We start from the raw sequence: 20,722 nt of genomic DNA, 5'->3' as shown, positions 1-20,722 counted from the left end.
CCACAACAACAACAACTGTGATGTCTATAAACAAACCCATGTCTTAACTGTCTGCTAGTGCTACCCATCCATCTCCTTCCTCCCTCTTGTACTAAATTTTTGCATCCTTTTCTTTATATTAATTAATTAATTAATTAATTATCCTTTTGGGAATATTATATTTTGTGTTATGAAAAATCACAATATTAAAATTAACATTGGTTGCTTTTTTTACATAATTTATTCCATTGTTTCTTTCTTCTAGTTTTGATTTCTGCCATGCATGTGCTGATGTACTTTCTAGCTATATTAGGATAAAAGCTATAGCTATTGCTAGCCTTCCATTGGGTGAATTTGGACTAAGGAAGTTGAAAATTGACAAAATTGCCCCAATGAATGAAAGTAGCTACACCACAAAATATGAACTTATAATTGAACTCTATTATTCTGCCAGTAATGCCAATTCTCCAACAACCCTAGACTGACAAACTTTATTGTTACAACAAAAATAACATACAACAACAACATCAACATCAACTTTTCTTTCAAAGATTTAAGTGGGGGAATTAGAAAATCTCAGATGATAAGTTAGTGCAATAGAAGCCCAACTTTGAATCCTGTATGATAAGCTAATGTGATAAGGAATGCAAGAGTAGTTACAGATATTGCTTTCCAATTACCCAAATAATTGATTCAAAGTGGAAAGAGGAGGAAGAGGAGGAGGAGGAGGAGATAGGTTGATTGGTTGGGTGGTGGAAGAGAATCTATCAATATGGGTGGAAGGTAAAGCCAAGGAACTAATCATTATGTGGGGGGTTGCATGCTGCATGCATGTGGAGGACATTAAATAGGAATATTTCACCTTCTAAGTCTACATGTTCTGATTTTATAAATGATAGGAAAGCTAGCCAACAAGACCCATGTGAGAGTTCAATCAAACTCTGGAGTCTGGACAATGAATACGGAGCTAAAACCACTGGTCAATGATGCTACAATAGGAGAACATTAGTCGTAGAAGACAAATTAAGCCGTGAGAAGTAACAAGAACTAATATTATATAGAGTAAAAATGTTATTTGCAGAGAGAAAATATGAGATGGAAAAAAGGACATGTCTCTTACTTTTACAATAATTCATGCCTAACTCCATGGCTTTCACAAGTTAAGCTGGCTTTGGCTGCTTCTCCTCTGGCTTAGTTTACTTGAAAAGAAGCCAACTGGGAAAAATCAGATTGATTATTATTATGTGTGTCTTGAATTCTGGTACCTGATTCGTAGATTGTCTTATTCCGATGTTTTTGATGGTGATATAAAGGAGAAAATTCTGTATGATATGAACTTGAAAGAGTATTTGTTTGTTTTATTGTCATATTGCGTAAGCAAAAGAGGAGTGATTTTGACATTTTTTGTGTTAGGGTTTCTAGGAAGAGTTCTTGCTGTGAATTTTGGTGTTCTTTTCTTCAATCACGTAGTGAATCATCTTTAGCTTTGTCAATGAATATAACGCATCATATTGGTGTGTGAACTACATTAAATGTTCGTGTCATCTTTGAATTGCTTAAATTTGTTTGTTTCTTAACGCTTCTTGGTGTTTGTGTTAACAATTATTACGGCAACTGTGTTAGTGAGGAGAGGTTCTTTAATGGGTCATTTTCCATTTTATAAGGGGACCCATGCATGTCAAGCTTATTAGAGTTGTCACTACTCTCATATGCCTGATGACTTCCCATGTTAGTCTTATATCATGAACAATGATCAGTGGGTTCCTCCTCCTTATAAAAGGTTTACAATAATATATAGGAACTTTCAAAAGCAATTCATTCTAAAATTTCTCTTTTGAGTTCTTCTCAACAGGAAAGACATCAATATTATGGTTTCACAATAGAATCTCTCTTATGATGGGTCATTGCTGGCTTGAGGAGGAGCCACGTACAAGCTTGGCCATTTTGGTTGTCTCAGGGCCCTACTCCACTACTGTTGGTCTCTCCATTGGTATGGTCTATGGAGGATGGACTATCAAATGGAACATGGAAGGAGAGGATGACATAGAGGATAACATGAGGCTTAGCTTCTGGACTACAAATAGAAGGTGGCAACTACCAAATGTGATTCCTATGATTCTACATGATGACTTGTCCCCAGAGGAGGCAGTTCTTGTCATCAACCAGTCTCTATGGTTCAATGCCTATCATTCATGCATGTATTGTTAGCATTCTTAACAGACAAATCCTCTCTTGTTTTTGTTCCTTAGTAGGAATTCTTAACCTCAGACACATTAGCCGATTAGGGCATCTTGTTGGGTCCATTTACAATTATGTGTAAAACATGAATGTTCCGTTTGATTATAAGTCAGGTAAGTGAGAGTGAAGTGCACTCAAAGATATCTTTTCTAAACTCTACTTCCAGCCAAACAGCATTTGAGAAGTTTCTTTTTCTGGTTTTTTCATTTCATTTCTTTAATTCATTTTAGTTACAAACGGAAATTTTATCACTTCTAGCTAAATGTGGCCTTACTCTATAATTCCTAGAGGTAGCTTCTTATATCTATGATATTAGCCTCATAGGCTATGTTTGGATGCTAAGAAAAGAAATAACAAAAAAAAAAAAAAAAAACGAAAAAGAGACATAATAAAATCATCATATCATTATGATTTTTATCTTATTATTATTATTATTAATTTTTTTTAACTCTTTTTTTTTCTTGGCATCCAAACATAGCTCAATGTTGAATCTTCAAGCCCTTCCTCGGGAATTTTTTTTTAAGAAAAAAAAGCCCTTAGCAATATTTAGAAAAACAAATGAAAATTTTGGGTGAAAATATGCTCTGCAGTGAATGCGGTGGTGCGGTGATCATTGGATGGCCAAGACGACCTCGGGGCGCATGCCCGGATGCTCTCGACTATCCGATGCTCACTACACTACTACAGAGAATAACCGCTCAAATTTTGAAGGGTATTCCCAAAACTTGGGAATCTTTTTTGGGTTAATAAAGGAAATCTAAATCCGATGAAAGCATGTACGTTGTAGGTGATGCACAAATTAACAAATAATCCCATGTATGTCTTTCATAATTAAGCCTATGATTTGAATTAGTCCTCTTGAGATCAAGGATTTATGTGGTGCGCTATGATTTGCTTTCTAAACATTAATGTTTAGTCCGTTCCCCTCCCCTTGAGAAAATACAAGAGAATGGAGAATCTTCATTCTATCATTAAAAGGAAGGATATTGTGAATCTTGCTCAATGTAAAATTCATTGCAAAATCATATCATAACCATGTTGAAAGAAGAAGGGAAAAAAAATGTAAAAGCTAGAAAGGATTGGGTGGAATATGATCAAGTTGACATAGGTAATCCAACCAAACTGGAGATTTAGGAATTTGAGCCGAACCATGTTAATAAATCTCTTGTTTTGATTTTTTTTTCCCCCCCTTAGAATTCGTTTAACCCGCCAAATGATTAACAATTACTATGTAATTTAGAAAAGTATTAGTTTCTAATAATGGATAATTTTTAGGCTACTCATCTCTTGGTGGATAATGACTTCCACTTGTTAGTTTCTAATAATGGATAATTTTTAAGCCACTCATCTCTTGGTGGATAATGACTTTCATTTGTTTAAATTACTTATCTCTACTCCTTGATGTCAATTACACCTACCCTATTTGACATTTTTTCATCAATATCATAATCTCTCTCTCTCTCTCTCTCTCTCTCTCTCTCTCTCTCTCTAAATTAGATAATAAAATTTTGTTCAGAAAAAAGTGTTGGGGTGCAATGTCTTGTATTCTGTCATGCTTGTGTGGCTGATTCCAAAGGGACGTTAAGAGGGTGTAGGGGTCCAAAGTAATCAACTCATCTTGTTTGTTATTTTTGTTACCAGGGCTTCAATGAAATGGTCGGGGTTCAGGGACAACAACTCTCAAAGAATTTTATTTTTAGGATTATATGGGTATTTCGATAAAGTACTTGTATAGGGTTTGCTATAAATTTGAAGTTAACCTTATTCTTTATTGATGACAAAGTGGCTAATTTATTTCATCGTGGACGTTGACAATCTTGTAGAATGATGTAGACCTTTGCATTGTGTAATTATTTGTTTACAATTTTTATTCCTTTCTGCATTATTTTAGGTCTTTGTTTCTAAATACAATAACAATATAATACAACCAGGACCAACAAAAAGTCATTGCTTGATAAAAGAAGAGAATTCTGAAAAAATATCAGACCTTTGAGAATAATTTGATTTTTGTGAAGTGAATTGATTGCACAATACTATACAAAATCCTCTGTATAGTATGCAATGATTGCTTCATAAACTATATAATAATGTAAATAAACAAAATTGTGATTAGTGAAACAAAGCAAATCTATTTTTTCAGCAAAAGGAGTATTTGGTGTTCCATAATAAATAACAGTATGTCCAAATCATTATTGCCCTCTCAAAAACTTAAAATAATAATTGAGAAAGACTAGGTAGGAACAACTTTCTCTTCAAGACATGAAGTGCAACTTTGAAACTTTAATTATAAAATAAAGAAGCTCTCATGAAATTTATTTTAAATTATTTATATGAACAATACCTAGACCTCTTAACCGAGACAGCTTAAATATTTGATTTTGTTTAGTCTAGTTGTGTATCACATCTCTCACGTTCAAGATGCTAATAAGCTAAGATTAGTTAAACAACTTAAGGATTGTAGGTATATCAACTTTGACTCTACTGAACCATAAATGGATTATGAATCCATTATTAAGTTGTAAGACCTTTTTATTGATGTTAGTTTATTGTTATTTTTCTCTAATCAAATATTAGAATCCTTTTTTACCCGAAAGAAAAATTATATTTTCTTCTTAACTGTGGATATATTGGGTATGTCCTTTGCCAATGCCAGGATCCTCAAGGACCAATGGTTCAAATTAAAACTCTACAAAAATCTTTTCTTGTCAATGCAAGGATCCTCCCTTCAGCGTGGGGGCAATGTAGTCTTTTCACACGTACTGCATCAATCTGAATGTAAGTACACGTCAACGGGTGGCGTTCTTTTTTCATATATATATATATATATATATATGACAAGTTAATTTATAACTCTACAAGTGTTTTTGTATTACCGGTCCCAAGTCCAATGCAGAAGCTTATTATGAGTTCTGAAAATTTAATTTATAATCTTCGTCATCATAATAGTGGTTTGGTGCAAATTAGAGGTATTAAAAAAAAGATGGATCAAAATCACCTTGGAATTAGTGAAAAAGACATTGAGATTCTTTGGAATTAGTGGAAGACATACAGACTCTTGGGGTTAACAATTAATATGATTTTGAATAGAGGTGATCAGTGCTATCAAGAAGGATTCTCTTCCTTTTGAAGCCATCCATGTTATTGATGATATTTGCTTTTAACTTCCTTCTTTTCTGCGTTTTTAAATCATGTTGTAGAACTACTAATAGTGGTGCTCATGTTACAGAAGTTTGGGCTAAGGAATTCTATTTCTTTTACCTCCTAAAGATCTTCTTCTTTTTTTTTTTTTTTTTTTATATTGACTCCAATTTGAATGAGGATCATTTAATTTTCACTGAAAGCAGTGAAGAGCGCTAACACCCCTGCATGAGTGGCTTCAAGAAGGTAAGATGAGTCAAATTCAAAACTACATGCTTTCTGAGGTGAAGATACCTTACCAACTCGGTTACCCCTTTGGGGTTAGTGACCTTTCTCCTGATCAATGAACAGTTTTTTTACTAAAAAAATTTAGAAAGGGAAAATAGTTGGTCCAACTCCAACCTATTTAGTTGGAATAAGAGTTTATTGAGGTGAGTATATTACAGTCATTTTCCAAGAAAATAGAAAGGAGTAAACCTTCATCATATGTATGAAAAAGGGTTCTATGAACCAAAGGTGCTTTCTACATATACACACATGAACATTTATATTGTTTAAGAAGTAAACCTTCAATATATATATATATATATATATATGGGAAAGGGTTCTATAAACCAAAGGTAATTCCTATATTTACACACATGAACGTTTTTTATTCAATTAATTAACGAGAGAGAATAACAATATAGATGTTCATGTGTGTAGGCAGTGAGTCTTTTCCTTATACAAATATATACTTCTTATAGTTACTACTTTTTTTATTTTCAAAAATCCTTTAAGTTAAGAGTCAAAGATATTTTTCACCATTATGTCACTATTAAAAACTATCATTGACTTCAATACACAGTTAGGAATTATTGGATTCAATCCATTAATTTGAAGTCAAAATCAATAAATTTCACCAACTCTGATCCAATTATTAAAACAATGTTAACGGAGCTGATGAAAGACAAATGTCCAAAGCTCACATCTTTTTGGAATTCATGTTTTAGTGTAAGTGACATTCATTAGCCATAAATAAGCCTTTATTTTGGTACATATATCCATTGTCATAAGAGTACCATAAAATGACATGAAAATACCAATTTCAGGCCGGAAACAATGAATAACATAGACCCACAACATCCTCCTTTGCTCCCCTCCCCAACAAAACAATAATAAAGAAAATGAAGAAGAGAAGGAGCCTTTCATCATTTTTATTCAGCAAATAAAAGTTATATAAAGCGATAATGAATGACCCAATGGTGGAGAGAGATAATTGATCATCATCATTAATTCAACACAATATAATGGTCCAACTAGACTTATTTATTTTTTATTTTTTTATTTTTTTACAACGGATATTCAGCCTTCGGCCTGAATAGTCTTACGGGTTCATATTGACCTTACAATCATATGGACCTGATCATACCAAGGTTGTATGAGAAGAGTTCTCCTTTTATTTTCTTTTACTATACCAATTTTTATCTTTATATACTTCATTTATGTGCATCAATTATTTATTAAAAATGAGGTGTTTTGTCATTTTGAGGTGGGCTTTTGTTCCAATGTGACGGTGCATGGCTATATACAAAACCTTTGACCATTTTTAATCTAATCTAAGGATCTATCCAACCACGGATGTGGGTGCTCAGATCTAATATTTGCCAAGTGGAATATTAATTAGGACCCAACTTGTAATAAAGAAAGGAATTGGTCCTATGGTACTCAAATTTAAACCAAATCAAAATTCTTGGAGGTTGAGAGAATACAAGGAAATGATGACAAAATTCTTGGGGGTGGAGTAAATGACTTATTTTTCTTTGAAATTTGATATGTAATTAATTTAAACAATATCATTATTCAATGGTTGGATTTATCAAATTATTCTTCCTCTTGGCACATTTTGCGGTCCGTCCATGAAGGCTTCCATGAATGAATTACTCACTAGATCTTATGCCAGTTTATTATGGTATTTATTTTGTTCTTATAAAGGCTATCATAGCATGTCCACTTTTGTTGTGATTGTTTTGAGTTGTGAGTAATGAGTTGTGAACTTGTGATCATATTTTGCTTTACTTTCTTTGGGTCCCAAACATCTCCTCTTTTTAAAGGACCTAGTATTCCTTGAGCCACGGATGGCGATCATTGGCTTTGAATAGCTGCCAAGGAACAACGGAGGGTATTGCGAACTTCCAACAAATAAAGGAGTAATAATGACTCTAGATGGGTGGGTGTTTCTTCCACCATGGTTTAAGGAAAACTTACTCCTTCGATTAATTTGTGGTTATGCATTAAATAATTACATGTTCTCAAAATGTTATATTTAATTAGAAAAAAAGTCTCTCATCAGGCAAACAGCTTAGGCTACTCCAACAATCTCTCTCTCTCTCTCTCTCTCTCTCTCTCTCTCTCTCTCTCTCTCTCTCTCTCTCTCTCTCTCTCTCTCTCTTCTCGTGACACACTCTCTCTTCTCAACTCCTATAACCAACTATGTCCCGCACTCACCATTCTCTGGCTCCCCTACACCATCAGCTCATAGAACCAAAAGAAAAGGGAGGAAAAAAAAAAAAAAAAGAGAGCAAAACAGCAACCAAATGCACAAGGCTTTCATTACTGTAGGGTCTGGGAGGAGCAAATATATGCAACCTTACCGTTTCCTTTGCGACAGATGTTGTTTCCAATTAAATAGTGATTTATGACATCATTTACATGTCTAACTTGTTATTAGTACTGTCTATAAAACTTGTCTCAAAAGTCAAAACCATGAATTTTCATTTTGTTTAGTTTATGTGATCATTATATAGAAAACAAAATCTACAATGATGCTGAAAAAATTGAAATTGTAAACGCACAATGCACATAAAGAATTACGTATTTCGGCAAAATTGTCTATGTCCATGGTGAGATGAGTTCTGCTTCATTATCAATGGAGGATAAGGTTATAGTCATTCATCCTTACACATTTCTCAGATTGATTGTAGATAAAGAACCCTTGCTACAACAATATAGTGAAACCCTATACAAGTAATTTACCAAAATATCTATATAGCCCTAAATAAATTTTTTTCGGGGCTACAACTCCTTAAGCCTCGCATGGATATGCCAGTTCGTCAGAGGCCTTCGGCTTCTTAATGACCCTTTGAAATCAGCCGACTTATGCAAGCAACCGAATACAATTGTAACCTCAACACATTAAGATAAGACAAACATCATTTTCTTTTACAAGGTCGGATATGACACACACCTACCTTTCCTTGCACTGTTGAGCTCGAAATCTTACTCTTTAACTTTTCAATGTTTTAATTTGGCACTACTTAACAAATTCCATTAGAATTGAAAACTTGATATATGGATAAAGATTTTGGGGTTTATCTATCTATAAAATTTCAGTCTCATGTATCACAGACAGAAAATGTCGATGCTCCCAAAAAAAAGTAACCAAATTTTTTACAGATTTTTGGAGGGGGTTGGGGAATTGGACAAAAAGTGATGGTGACTCAGTTGGACTCGGTAGTAGGGTTAATGCACCTTTTTCACTTGAGCAGTCAACATGGATGGATTTTAGTCAATCACAACAAAGGAAGGCTGGTCCAAGCCAACCGGCCTAGGCCTAGGCCTAGCTACCATAGCCAGGAGGTTGAAACTGTGTCTAACCAAAAGTAACTGTCAATCAAACCCAAAAAAGTGAAGAAACTACCCCCACTGTGATGAGAGTGAGACTAGCAATAATCCAATTTCCAAAAGCCCCCAAAGATCCAAACTGAGTCTTCAACAAGAAAAAGCCAACCACAAGGCCCCTTGTCCCATTTTCCACTTCCCACGTCCCTTAGAAGGGGGAGGAAATTTTGGCTGATTTCCCTGTTATGTCCTCTCTCTCTCTCTCTCTCTCTCTCTCTCTCCCCCACCATAAAAGACCTCACACAAGCCCCAACACCACCACTTATGGCAGCAACACAACCATCAAACCTAGTGAAGCACAAAGCTTAAAAGGAGAAGAAACCCAATTCTTAATCCTCAATATAGGAAAGGAGCCTCCTTTCTCTATAATTCTCTAAATCACTTTATTTCAATTCGTTTCCACACTTGGGTCTTGATCTTCTTCACCAGTTGTTCCTTCCTCCAAAAGCAGAGCAAAGAAGATACAGAAACAGAGATGGAGATTGAATTGGTGAATTGTGAATGTTGCGGATTGAAAGAGGATTGTACCCAAGATTACATTAGTCAGGTGAAAGCGAAATTTGATGGGAAATGGCTATGTGGGTTGTGCTCTGAAGCTGTTAGAGATGAGGTGAAGAGAGGGAAAAGTTCATTTGGTGTGGATGAAGCTTTGAAGGCTCACATGTCTTTCTGTGGGAAGTTTAAATTGAACCCAGCAGTCAGGGTCGCAGATGGGATGAGGCAGATGCTCAGGAGGAGGTCAGGGGATTTGTCTTCTTCTTCTTCTTCTTCTTCTTCTTCTTCTTCTTCTTCTTCTTCTTCTAAGAAGTATATGAGATCGGCAAGCACATAACAAGCAGGAGAGGAATTCAATTCTCACCAAACTAATTATATAGAAGCTTATAGAGCTGAAGTGGAGGAAGGGGGAGACGAGGAAGGAGGCTCTTCTGGGTTTTCTGGGTTTGAATAATTCTCACAGTCTTCCATGGTTAAATTCTCTTCTAATCTTGTACAGAGTTTAATGTCGATGCAGGATTAGTACTACTTCTTGGTTTTCTTAACATGGGTGTGTGTTAAAAAACTCTGTTTCTTCTTCTTCTTCTTCTTCTTCTTCTTCTTCTTCTTCTCTCTCTCTCTCTCTCTCTCTCTCTCTCTCTCCCTGTGAAGAAATTTTAAAACATTCAATCAAGTTAGAATTCAATTTGGTGAAACTAGTGAAAAATCAAAATACTTATTGCAGAAAGAATCAAAGAAAGGAGAGAGAGAGATTGATCCATCACTGTTTAGATTTAGTTTTTTCTTATTCTTGATCTTCTTTTTGTTCTTGAAGATGGATTTTCTCATAAGAAAAGAGTGGAAATGGATCGTCTTTTGACTTCTCTTAGACCCAAAGTCTGTGTTTGCCTCTAGCTGATTTTCAAAACCCAGAAAATTAAGATCTGATTAATGCTTTTGTATAGTGATTAATAAAATAATAGTCAAAAGTCAGCTTCACTCCATTGAGAATTTGAAGGACTACATAAGCATTATTGTATGAGATTCAATCATGTTACAGGTGAACTATAATTTTGCATTCCATAATATAATTGGTGGTTGAGACTTTGAAATTTGAGATGACCCTACTCACTAATTAAACATATCCTACTTTATATTAAAGGAAGATTTTGTATTGACTCAATGTGCATCAAGAGCCCTTGAGTTTCTCTGGCTCATATAAACAAGCAAAGGAACCAAACCCACTAAGCTTAAGCATAATCCAGGTGATTTAACTCTACAGAGACATGGGTTTGTTCTAATGATTAACCCCCCCCCCTTTAAATTTTTTTTTTTTTTTTTTTAATGAGAGTTTCCATGCCTTCAGCCTGACTATTTTCCCCCACAATCACCGGATTGAGTCATTAGCGGAATTAACCAGAAAGTCAAATTAATCTACCGTTCCAGGATACAATGTGTACTAATCGAATCAAAGCTGAATAATTTCCATAACCTTAAATAAAAAATTTGGTTTTACTTGCTTTCTATTCGATTTCATTAGGTTCATATATGATCACAGTAATTCAATTTAACTTATTCGATTTGGTCATTTCACTTCTTTGGTTTGTTTGAGTCTTGGGAATGTCTCATAATGGCCTTGAGAAAACAAGCAGAACTGCAGAGAAGTGAGGAGAGTATTGAAATCTTAGAACTCCTATTTTAGCCTCTTAAGGTCTAATAAGGTTTAGAATTGATTCAATTTATATGATTTGTATTTTTTTTCCGATTTGATTTGATTCAAATCAATGGATTTTAATTGCAAATCAAAGCCGAATCAAATCTAATTGATTTGATTCGATTTTTTCAATTTCAATTCGAAATTGACACCCTTATCCAAACAACTCACATCATGGTGCATAAGGAAACATTTGGATGGTTGGAATCAGATGCTTTGTGTTATGATCTAATAAATATGGCAATGTGGGGAGCTGTTCATTCATTTTTGAGTGATATGGCTTTCATGGATTACTCTTTTTGACCATTCCAAACCTCATATACCAGTTTGATTGATTATTTCATGAGGAAATTGGAATAATTTCCTATGGAGTCTAAAAATTGATGAAAGGGGCTTGAAGTAGATGTGATGGCCTTGATTGCTGATAAGCTTCTATACACCATTATACGAATCATTCTTCCACAGGTTCTGGCCTTGGAATTTGTTCCCATAACTTCTCCATCTATCACTTATCAGGAATTTACAACACGGCAAAACAATGATTAGCAAAAACGAAAAAGTAAAAAGAGATCACACACCTAGAAGACAATGATTTGGGTAGTTCATCCAAGATGGGTTACGTCTACTGTGATTCTAAGTAGGGTTTCAATTCCAGGCCCACACCAATAAGCCCAACAGAGCGGACATGCTTATGATCTAACATGGACCGATCTAATTAATAAAAGCTTCAGTCTTGAGCCCAACACGTTTATAAATAGGTAGTACTCGGTATAACCACCTAGCTCAACCGGCACCCAACCGGCACCCAACCGGCCTGACACATTTATAAGTCCAACCTAAACCGAATCCCTTAAGCCCGAACTAACCTGACCCCTTTAATATAACTTGAAATTCCTATTCTGCCACCATTAAAATTGAATAGTAAAGCAAAGTCCAAGTAGGTTTGCTCAAGTGGGTTTGCTCCAATTTTCAAGATGAACAAAAGATTGATTGATGAACATGCACCTTTAACAATAAAAAATTATGCGATTGTGGTGTTGAATTAATGGTTGGTTTGCAGGATATGCTTGAGGCAAAACTATGCTTTCAATAGAATAAGTTTGAGTAATTTGACTATTACATCGGCATTGGGAAGCCCTGTTTAGAGCTCATTTAATGCCATTTAGGGATAAACAAGTCTGTAGCCTGACTAAGACTCGGTTAAGACCCGTTTATGGCAGCCCAAATATAGCCCCAAATCGATCGGCCCAATCATGAATCGTACATTGTACGGCCTAGATAAGCCCATTTTGTTAAACGAGCATTAATGGTGCAGCCCTAGAATTTGGTCAAGCCCGGCCAGTCCCAACCGGTTGACACCCCTGGTTCTAAGTATTGGTATTGGATATCTGATAGATTTGACATGTCTTTGATCCTGATACATGGTTGATGATATTGTATCAGTTGAACAGTATGGACCAAGAGTAAAAAGTCATAAAATCCATTTTAAGGAATATCATGACTATTTCCATCTGACACGAGCGATATAATACCAATCCATTCTGATACTATATCAGTTTCACGAAGAAATTACAAAACCCTCATACACGTTGAAGCAAGATTACAATAATCCACAAAATTATTAAATTATCCGCAATATAATTCCCAAAATTTTTTGATTGGGGCTACATCCCTCGGCAAGGGACTGTCACATTATTGAGGCAGTGGAGCTACTCCGGATTCTGGACTCAGCCAATTCTACGCAGGCGAGACTGGGATCTTCAGCCCATGGGTTGGGATTGGCAGGGTGGGTGATGCCTGATGTTTCCACCGTGGGCCAGCTCTTTACCCAACATTTCATATAACTATAATCTTTGAAACTTGAAACTAATATGAGGGAAAAAGATTTCTATATACCCTGCTACTGCTAGGAAACTATTCCCACACGCCTAGTGTGGTTATTCTGACTATTGGATAGTGGGGTAAAGATTTTGATTTAGCTGAGTTTCAAATTTCATAGCTTAACCTATTTAAAGAAATATTTCATAGCCTAAATTATTTTTTCCCGTAAATATTTCATAGCCTAATTCAATAGAGAGGATTCCTTCCCACCTATTGTCACATAATGAGCCATGGGCCCCACATCGACTCAATTTTTTTAAGAGAAAACATCAACACTCTCTCCTTAGACAAATGTGGGCCCCTATTTAAGGGTGTGTCAACTTAGAACCGGAAACTGATTATTCAAAATCAAATCAAAGTAAATCGGTTCAATTTTGGTTTCAAAGGTTAGAATCTTTTCTTGGTTTGGTTTGATTTTAATTTTATGACTAGAACTGTAACTACCTATCTTCGAACTGAATAAAAAATAAGTAAAATTATATTATTTTTTACTATTTCAATCATTGTGGATGATAAATTCTATTCCCTTTTAATGCTTGAAAAAATGTTTAGTGGGTTATGACTTTAATAAATAGGTGTTTTTTTGGTTGGACACAGTTCTCCTTCACTGGTAATTGAATGATGGGACGTTTAGATGGGATCCCCTTCTCTCCCTTCTTTTCTTTAAGGTAGTGATGGGTCAGTCCTTTTTTTGTTTGTGTAGGTGTAAAAAGTTAGTCCAAACACTAAACTAGGACATAAATTTAATATAAAATTAAACTAAATTGAATAAGGAATATCGAAAGTTCGAAACTGAACTTGATTTGATTCTATTTTGGTTTCTAAAATGTGTTCATATTCTTGGTTCGATTTTGATTTCTATGATTTTATCTTAAATTGAACCAAAATCAATCAAACAATCAAACCAAACCAATTAACACCCTTACCCCTAATGGATGAATCTATCTCTTACCCTTTCATTGGTGTGGTTTTCCACTCACCCGTTCACATAACGAGCAATGTCTAGAAAATTGATTTAGAATGAACTGGTCTGTGTCAATTGTGAACCGGGTTGAACCTGCGTTGTCTTGTACGGGGTCAAAGGCGCTCAGTTCCAGTATATATACTATACTGTATATACCATCTAAATGTTTGTTTGGTTGCAAGTACAATCGGGGACCGATTTCCAAGAGGGTATTTAAGTCATTTAATCATCGTACGCACTGAATGGAAACCCGCATAAATAGCGATTTTCGTATCACCCAGTCGGCCGTTTCTTGGAGACCGTTGGAAGATTTAAATTTCGAAATCCTCTCTCTGAAGTCTAAAGATCTTGAGAGACCCAGAAGGAGCAGAGAGAACGGAGAAGAAAGAAGCCCATGTATGAAGACCGCGGTGCTCACATCGTCATCTTCTGCAAGAACCCTTAGCAGCACCATGGAAGATCGATCAGAAAGCCGTGACAGCTACTATTTTCCGGGATGCCGGAAAGATGCCAACTGTTCTTGCGAAATCTGTCTTGCGAGCATCAATGCGACTTTGGATCTCATGCCTATGAGCACTCAACGAAGCTCTATGACGAAGTTCTCAGCCTCAAAATCCAAGGTAGAAAGAACCCCTGTTTCTTTCAATCGTTCTGTCCTCTCCACACCCAAATCAGATGTGTACCAGATTTCCACAACGCCGCCTCTCAAATCGACTGGAAAATCGGGTCCCTCTGAGAAAATGAAGAAGAAACCTAGGGTTTTTGGTTTCAACATCTGCAGATTTTTAGTGGTTGCAAGCTTAATTTTTGCCGCAGATTCTTTGTTGGGTTGGTTGATTTTGGGGCTTTTCAGCCCTGCATTGTCACCTGAGATTGTGAGGAGGGTGGGGGAGGAGTCTTACATTCTGGAAGATTGGAATTCTAAACTAGACTTCTTGGAGAAGAAGCTAGGAGATATGGTTCATTTCAATGTCTCAAACTGCAGATCCACTAATTCTCTATGGAAGCTAGATCAGGTAACAATTTCCAACCTTTTCTTTTATTTCCCTCTCCTTTTGTGATGTAATCGAAGAACAGCAAGATTAATTATACTAAAAAATCCTGTTTTTATGTCAAGATGAGGTATTGTTGCATTAGACTCTTCAGTAATTGAAAACGTCTATTACAGGAAGGATTGCTATTAAACTCGCGATGTACATTGTACAAATCCATATCAGAGGAGTTGAGCATATGGGGATGGCCTCTTCAAACTGCAGGGTTGCTTACATCAGGGCTTTCTTCTCGGTCATTCACCATCTTGACAGGCAGAGTCACAGAGGTATTTATTTATGAGCACCTGAATTCATTGACAATGAATATAGACTCACCAAACTGTGTGTCTTCTAAATGTGTGGTACTGTGGTTTTTGTTTGTCTTAGTGGTCAGAGGGGAGGCTTGGGTTCTCAATTCGCAAGGCAAACAGTTCATGGGTACAAACAAGATGGAGTGCCTCAGCTGTGCAAATGGATTCTAATACCTGGATTCTTGAATATCGATCCAGCTCAGTGTTGCAGAACTCAAAATTCTTTAGAGCAGCATTCGAGTTCTTGAAGTTCAGAATGTCAAGAATAGTTAGAGAGATGAAGCAGCAATTTTGGTTATTGCCTGCTTTTTTTCACCATTATAGCATTCATTCGGAGGATGTCGTTTACAGACATCCAACTTAAGATGTACCAAATCTCATGCCTTATGAGACACTTTGATCTATTAGTAAAACTGCTGATCTTATTGATTAAAAATGAGTTTCTATAGATATCTCATGCAATTCTAGCACTGTCAGTATTGCTTATTCTGATTCTTGCACAATGGTAAGACTAAAGAGCTATGCTGTTCTCCAGCAATTTTCCCCCTACCTATGTTGTTCAGTTCTACTGATGCCTGTTAGATTGCTTCAACCTAGTATTGTGATCTATCTCCCAACGAAATGAAGTGTTCCTTTCTGATTCAAGCTTACAACTTGCCACATGACCAAACCATCATATGTGAGTTCTGATAAGTATCTCTCACTGATTACCAAAGGTTATCGGTTATGGGGTGCACACCATTGTTATTTGTGCGGGGGGTTTTAACCAGTATTCTGGAGCTGCTGGATGGGTTTTGTTGTATTGTTTAATTTCCAGCTTATTCTTGCGGAATTATGGTACTTCAGGAAACCCCCGGGGATTTAAAGGCAAGTGGAGTTTTTTGCAAGGGGTTGCATCAGATTAAGGAGATGAATAGCAACACCAAGAGGTAGCCGAGCTAGCATGTGGTAAATGTGATCCTGAGTTCAACTCCTCTTACCTTCTTGAGGCCACTCACACGGAAGTATCTAATACTCTTCACTATTTCGGTGTAAGTTGAAGGGCTCTCATTCAATCCCGATATGACTTGATCTATACGGTTGTAGTCAATATGAACCAACAGGAATAGTCAAATACCAATCATTCGCCAAAAAAATAAAAAAAATAAAAACAAAATGGGAGAAGTAGAGGTATGGTTTTTTTTTTTTTTATCACCTTTGAACTATCTCAAAAACATTACAGCTGACTTAGACAAGTTTTTCTTCACTTTAAGTTCTAAAAAAAAAAAGTGGCAAGTTTTTGTGATGGACTATGTTGCAATCTTATCGGTCAAATTTCAAAGCATGAGACCTGTTCTCATTGGAAAAGAAAGAACAAGGATTTTCAAGGCAAGCAGCATAGGGCAATGTACAAATGAGGAACCATGGAACGATTTCGTTAATAAGGGAGAGAGAATTGCTTGAGGCTCTTGACCTGTTCACAAATCACAACTATTGTAACCCAAAACCGAAATCCCCTAAGTTTTGTAGGCTCAGCTTGGTTAATCTAAAACAAGTGCATCGAGTAAAAATAGCAAAAAATTGAACTACCATGCACACACAAAATATTCTCTACTTTTAACCAAGCACTCCATCTGAAGAAATCAATTTCCCTTCTAAATTCCACTTCACTTTACAGTTAAAAAAAGAGTTATTCACTTCACTTCTACCAAAACGAAACCAGATCAAGGGACTTGGGTCTAAGGATGAAGTTGATGTTACATAAAATTCACCAATTGCCTTTTGGCAATAAATTGACAAACATGGGTGGGTATGTGTTATAGAGATCAAGTATGTGAAAGGAGCCACTCATGAATTTTTCACTAACCTTGGTGAAGGGCATCAGCTAGTAGAGTAACTTACACTAAGATTATGGGGATCACCCATCCATCATATGGAAAATTGTTTCTAGCCATCAAACTCAAGTCACAACTGAGTATTTATTACAAATTGATACTGCTTGTGGTATCTGGATAACACTATCTAAAGAAAAAAAACATATCATGCTTAATCAAGAAACCAGCCACGTGATTATCCTTCTTCCATTGGCTCCCTCACTGGGTCAGCACTGTCCAAAGACGGGAACAAGGATACAATGAGAACAATAAGCCTTCCAGGTAAAAAATAAAATAAAGGTACAATGAGATATATTGCAGAGAGAATTCATAGCCATTGAAAATACAGCAATAGGAACAAGAAAGAAGTTATACCTTGTGAGAAGCCGATTATAGTCAGAAATCTTCAAAGAGTGATGACTTTCGCAGGGACAAACCTAATAGAAGCAGTTACAGCTACTCATGGGAACATGAGGATCAAAAGGAATTACAGAAGGATGGCACAAAAGGACACACATTAACCCTACAGACTAGAAAGCAGAAGAGGCAGAAAAACAAATCTTCTTCCTGTCCCCCACTTTCCATCATAAAAACCCTGAAAAGAGGGTAAGGGGAAGAAGAGTTTAGAAGTGAAAAGAAAACAGTAAAAATGAAAGGAGATTGAACTCTATCATCTGGGCAACTAATGCAGGATGTTGGACTAAGTTTATCGAAGAGACAACAAAGGAGCATCAACTACCATCTAAGCAACCAATTCAGGAAAACCAGGACTAAAAAGAAGAAGAGACTAAGCAGGAATTACATGTGTATCATGTAGTCAGAAGTTTCTGGAGACATTCTAAGAGGAAGAATGAAAAGAATCATATATGACAGAGCAAAGGGAAATAGACAAAAATAGACAAACTTTAATAGAGAAGGTAACGAAAACAACTGAACTTGAGAGAGTTCCACCAGAAACACTAGAAGAAATAACCCTAGAGGATTAACATAGTACAGAAAACAAGAAATTCCTAACCTAATTCATCGAAGAAATCAGTTAAAAGCATTGACATTGTGAAATTCGCCTCTCAAGGACAATGTTATAGTGCCCCCGATAAGTAGAAAGGAAGTTTCTGATGATCTGCATCCTTAAACAAATGTTCCGCAACAACAATACAGGGTAAGTCAGCCGAGGGACCTTTCAAGAATCACATCTTAAGCATAAATTCACTTCTTTGAGACAACATGAATGTAGCAGCTGCCCCATTTCTGAAAAACCCCAGATATCACTGCTCTCAACTCTGTTTAAGAGAGACCCATGATTGAAATCACACCCACATACATCAATTGTTGCAGCTAAGTCTGGAGATTGTTGTAGAAATCAGCCACTGACAGTTCTCTTTCCATCACCTATGCAGAAGCCATAATGAAGTTGCAGAGACTAGAAATACAGGGTAAGTTACCTACTCTATGTACAAAATAACACCATCACAAGCTGCAGAATTGGTTTATTTACAGGGTTCAGAACCTCCATCGTCATTCATCACTCATATCCAGATGGAGGATCCGACGAAGGTCTCTGGTTGCTGAGTCAGTGCTTAGAAAGAAACCTCTTGAAGAAGAGTATGGTTCCCTTGTGGGTGAAGGCGGAGCAGACTTAGCAATGGGATGCATTGCTAAAGGCGATACTGAAGCAGGCACATCAAGTGATACACTTCGCTTTTGAAGGAGTGAAAATTTAGGGATCGGCAATGAACTGGGAGGAGGTGAGTTCGAATAAGTTGGCCCTGCCCAGAGTTCAGAGAAAGAGAGGTCATCGCTAAAAGACCTTTCAACCTTTCTGGCCTCAATGTTAATAGGCACTACACTAGCTTTCCCATTACTGTTAAAGTGCTTATCATCTTCCCTGCGATGGTTAACACTGGCGGGGGTTCGAGGGGAAGAGCACGCCTTACTAGCCGCAGCAGGACTATTAGAGGGCTTCAATGGGGTAGGTATAAAACCTACTTCAGATTGAAAAGCTCTACAATTGATCTCCCTGAAGCTTCTGGATGGAGAAGAACTAAATCCATCATGAAAACTTGACTTGCCACTGCTGTAGTATTGATTCCGATGCTGCGCAACAACAACCAGCGTCTCCATTTGGATGTATCAGTGATACCACCAGGCTAGTCAAGGATGTCCGGTTCAAGAAAAGTCGTTATTCCAGATTTAGCCTCTAAAACACTGTAAACCATAAGAGAGAAAGGCCGAAGTAAAGGAAGGCCCAGCTCACCAGGCTACAGCATAGATCAAAGGCTTAAACTTCAGTGAAATGATCGATTCTCAAGCAGAAAATATGAACCTGAAGACGTGGACGTCAAGGGAAAAACCTCAGTTGATTACTGCTACTCCAAAGCTCAGGGATTGAAAGGAGCTCCAAGAAACTCAGATATCAACGAAATGCAAGCTCGAACCTCGAAGGACTGTGTATTTCCGTCAAAATCGTCTAGGTCTTCTTACGATGAGGCTTTCAAGCTCAGATCGAAAGAGAACTCATTAAAATCTGCAGCAACAACCATAAACCACAGAATCCATGAAATGAAAAAGCAACAGCATCAACCAAATGGGAAAATCCATGAGAACAGGAGTAGATAATTAGAAAACCTTAACCAAGATTACATAGCAGAAGTAGTAAACCTTAAACCAAGATTACATAAAATATGTAACAAACCTAAACCAAGATTGCATAGCAGATGAAAGTATCATCATTCCTCTAATTTCTTCAAACACAACAACAACAAACTTCAACATTTCGTAGAGAGTAGAGACATACGCAGAAGCAGAAGCAGAAATCACCTCAAGAAGGAAGAACAATGGCGATCAGGAGGTGTATTTACACTAGGGTTTCTGCAACAGGAATTAAGTCTACTAAGCCGAGATTCCCCTCCTCAAGGTCTCAAGGTCTTGGCTTTCCCTCGAGATGCAATGAAAGCTTCACCCTCGAGCTTTGCACAGGAATGGCGGATCTGAGATAAGACTCAGTCGCTTTTTGATAGCAGAGATTTCAGAGTAGTGGCTAGTGCATGTTCCTTTTTTTAAGTAGAAAACATTTTACAGTTACAAGAATGTCCTCCATTTTCTTACAAATTAATGAAGTGCCATTGAACACAGTAAACCGGCATGATTCAGGAGTTGGTTAAAATGACATTAATACCCTTGTATGTCATTTTTCTGTTTTTGATAAAGAATACCCTTGTATGTCAAAATCAATAAATTTTAACCTATCTTTCAACCCTAAAAAGGGGAAGAGCTCTGGGTCAATGGAAATACAGCTAGAAGTATTAAACATGGTGGGCATTTTCACCTTTCATGAGAATGGGGGATCGCCTTAATAGTTACTTAACTCTATTATGGAGAATGGATTAGATCATCCAAGTGATTACCTTTGTTGATAGATTGGATATTCGATAATGGGAAAAAGAACCCTCCTAGTTAGGTGCAGAAAATGCCTAGACACA

The 20,722-nt window shown here is 36.6% G+C and overlaps 2 protein-coding genes and 1 long non-coding RNA gene across 5 annotated transcripts; 2 read left to right on the top strand and 1 right to left on the bottom strand.

The window, feature by feature from the left end:
- Window positions 1–9,201: 9,201 nt before the first annotated feature.
- On the top strand, window positions 9,202–10,057 carry LOC122083188. The gene has a single exon (XM_042650902.1). It carries the CDS (start codon window positions 9,491–9,493, stop codon window positions 9,845–9,847), a length of 357 nt encoding a protein of 118 aa, XP_042506836.1. The 5' UTR covers window positions 9,202–9,490; the 3' UTR covers window positions 9,848–10,057.
- A 4,273-nt stretch (window positions 10,058–14,330) lies between these two features.
- On the top strand, window positions 14,331–15,826 carry LOC122076552. The gene is made up of 3 exons (XM_042641913.1): window positions 14,331–15,064; window positions 15,217–15,366; window positions 15,467–15,826. Exons 1-3 carry the CDS (start codon window positions 14,447–14,449, stop codon window positions 15,752–15,754), a joined length of 1,056 nt encoding a protein of 351 aa, XP_042497847.1. The 5' UTR covers window positions 14,331–14,446; the 3' UTR covers window positions 15,755–15,826.
- A 1,374-nt stretch (window positions 15,827–17,200) lies between these two features.
- On the bottom strand, window positions 17,201–20,281 carry LOC122076294. Of its 3 annotated transcripts, none has more exons than XR_006139479.1 (3): window positions 19,936–20,281; window positions 17,619–19,767; window positions 17,201–17,476 (listed from the first exon to the last, which is right to left on the bottom strand). It is a non-coding gene; the product is annotated as an uncharacterized LOC122076294 (long non-coding RNA). The 3 variants fall into 3 exon arrangements; XR_006139480.1 differs by having other exon boundaries at window positions 20,038–20,281; XR_006139477.1 differs by having other exon boundaries at window positions 20,061–20,281.
- Between the last annotated feature and the right edge of the window lie 441 nt (window positions 20,282–20,722).

The sequence above is a fragment of the Macadamia integrifolia genome, chromosome 1, assembly GCF_013358625.1.
Source record: "Macadamia integrifolia cultivar HAES 741 chromosome 1, SCU_Mint_v3, whole genome shotgun sequence".
Classification (NCBI taxonomy): Eukaryota; Viridiplantae; Streptophyta; class Magnoliopsida; order Proteales; family Proteaceae; genus Macadamia; species Macadamia integrifolia.
The sequence above is the reverse complement of the archived record's forward strand: the minus strand, read 5'-3'. Positions and strand labels throughout refer to the sequence as shown.

What these genes read in the sequence shown, in the direction of transcription:
- LOC122076552 (XM_042641913.1), top strand. Translation starts at nt 14,447, where the DNA reads ATGAAGACCGCGGTGCTCACATCGTCATCTTCTGCAAGAACCCTTAGC. An exon ending in CTCTATGGAAGCTAGATCAG is followed by an intron (nt 15,065 to 15,216) that starts GTAACAATTTCC and finishes CGTCTATTACAG; the next exon opens with GAAGGATTGCTATTAAACTC. An exon ending in TGACAGGCAGAGTCACAGAG is followed by an intron (nt 15,367 to 15,466) that starts GTATTTATTTAT and finishes TGTTTGTCTTAG; the next exon opens with TGGTCAGAGGGGAGGCTTGG.
- LOC122083188 (XM_042650902.1), top strand. Translation starts at nt 9,491, where the DNA reads ATGGAGATTGAATTGGTGAATTGTGAATGTTGCGGATTGAAAGAGGAT.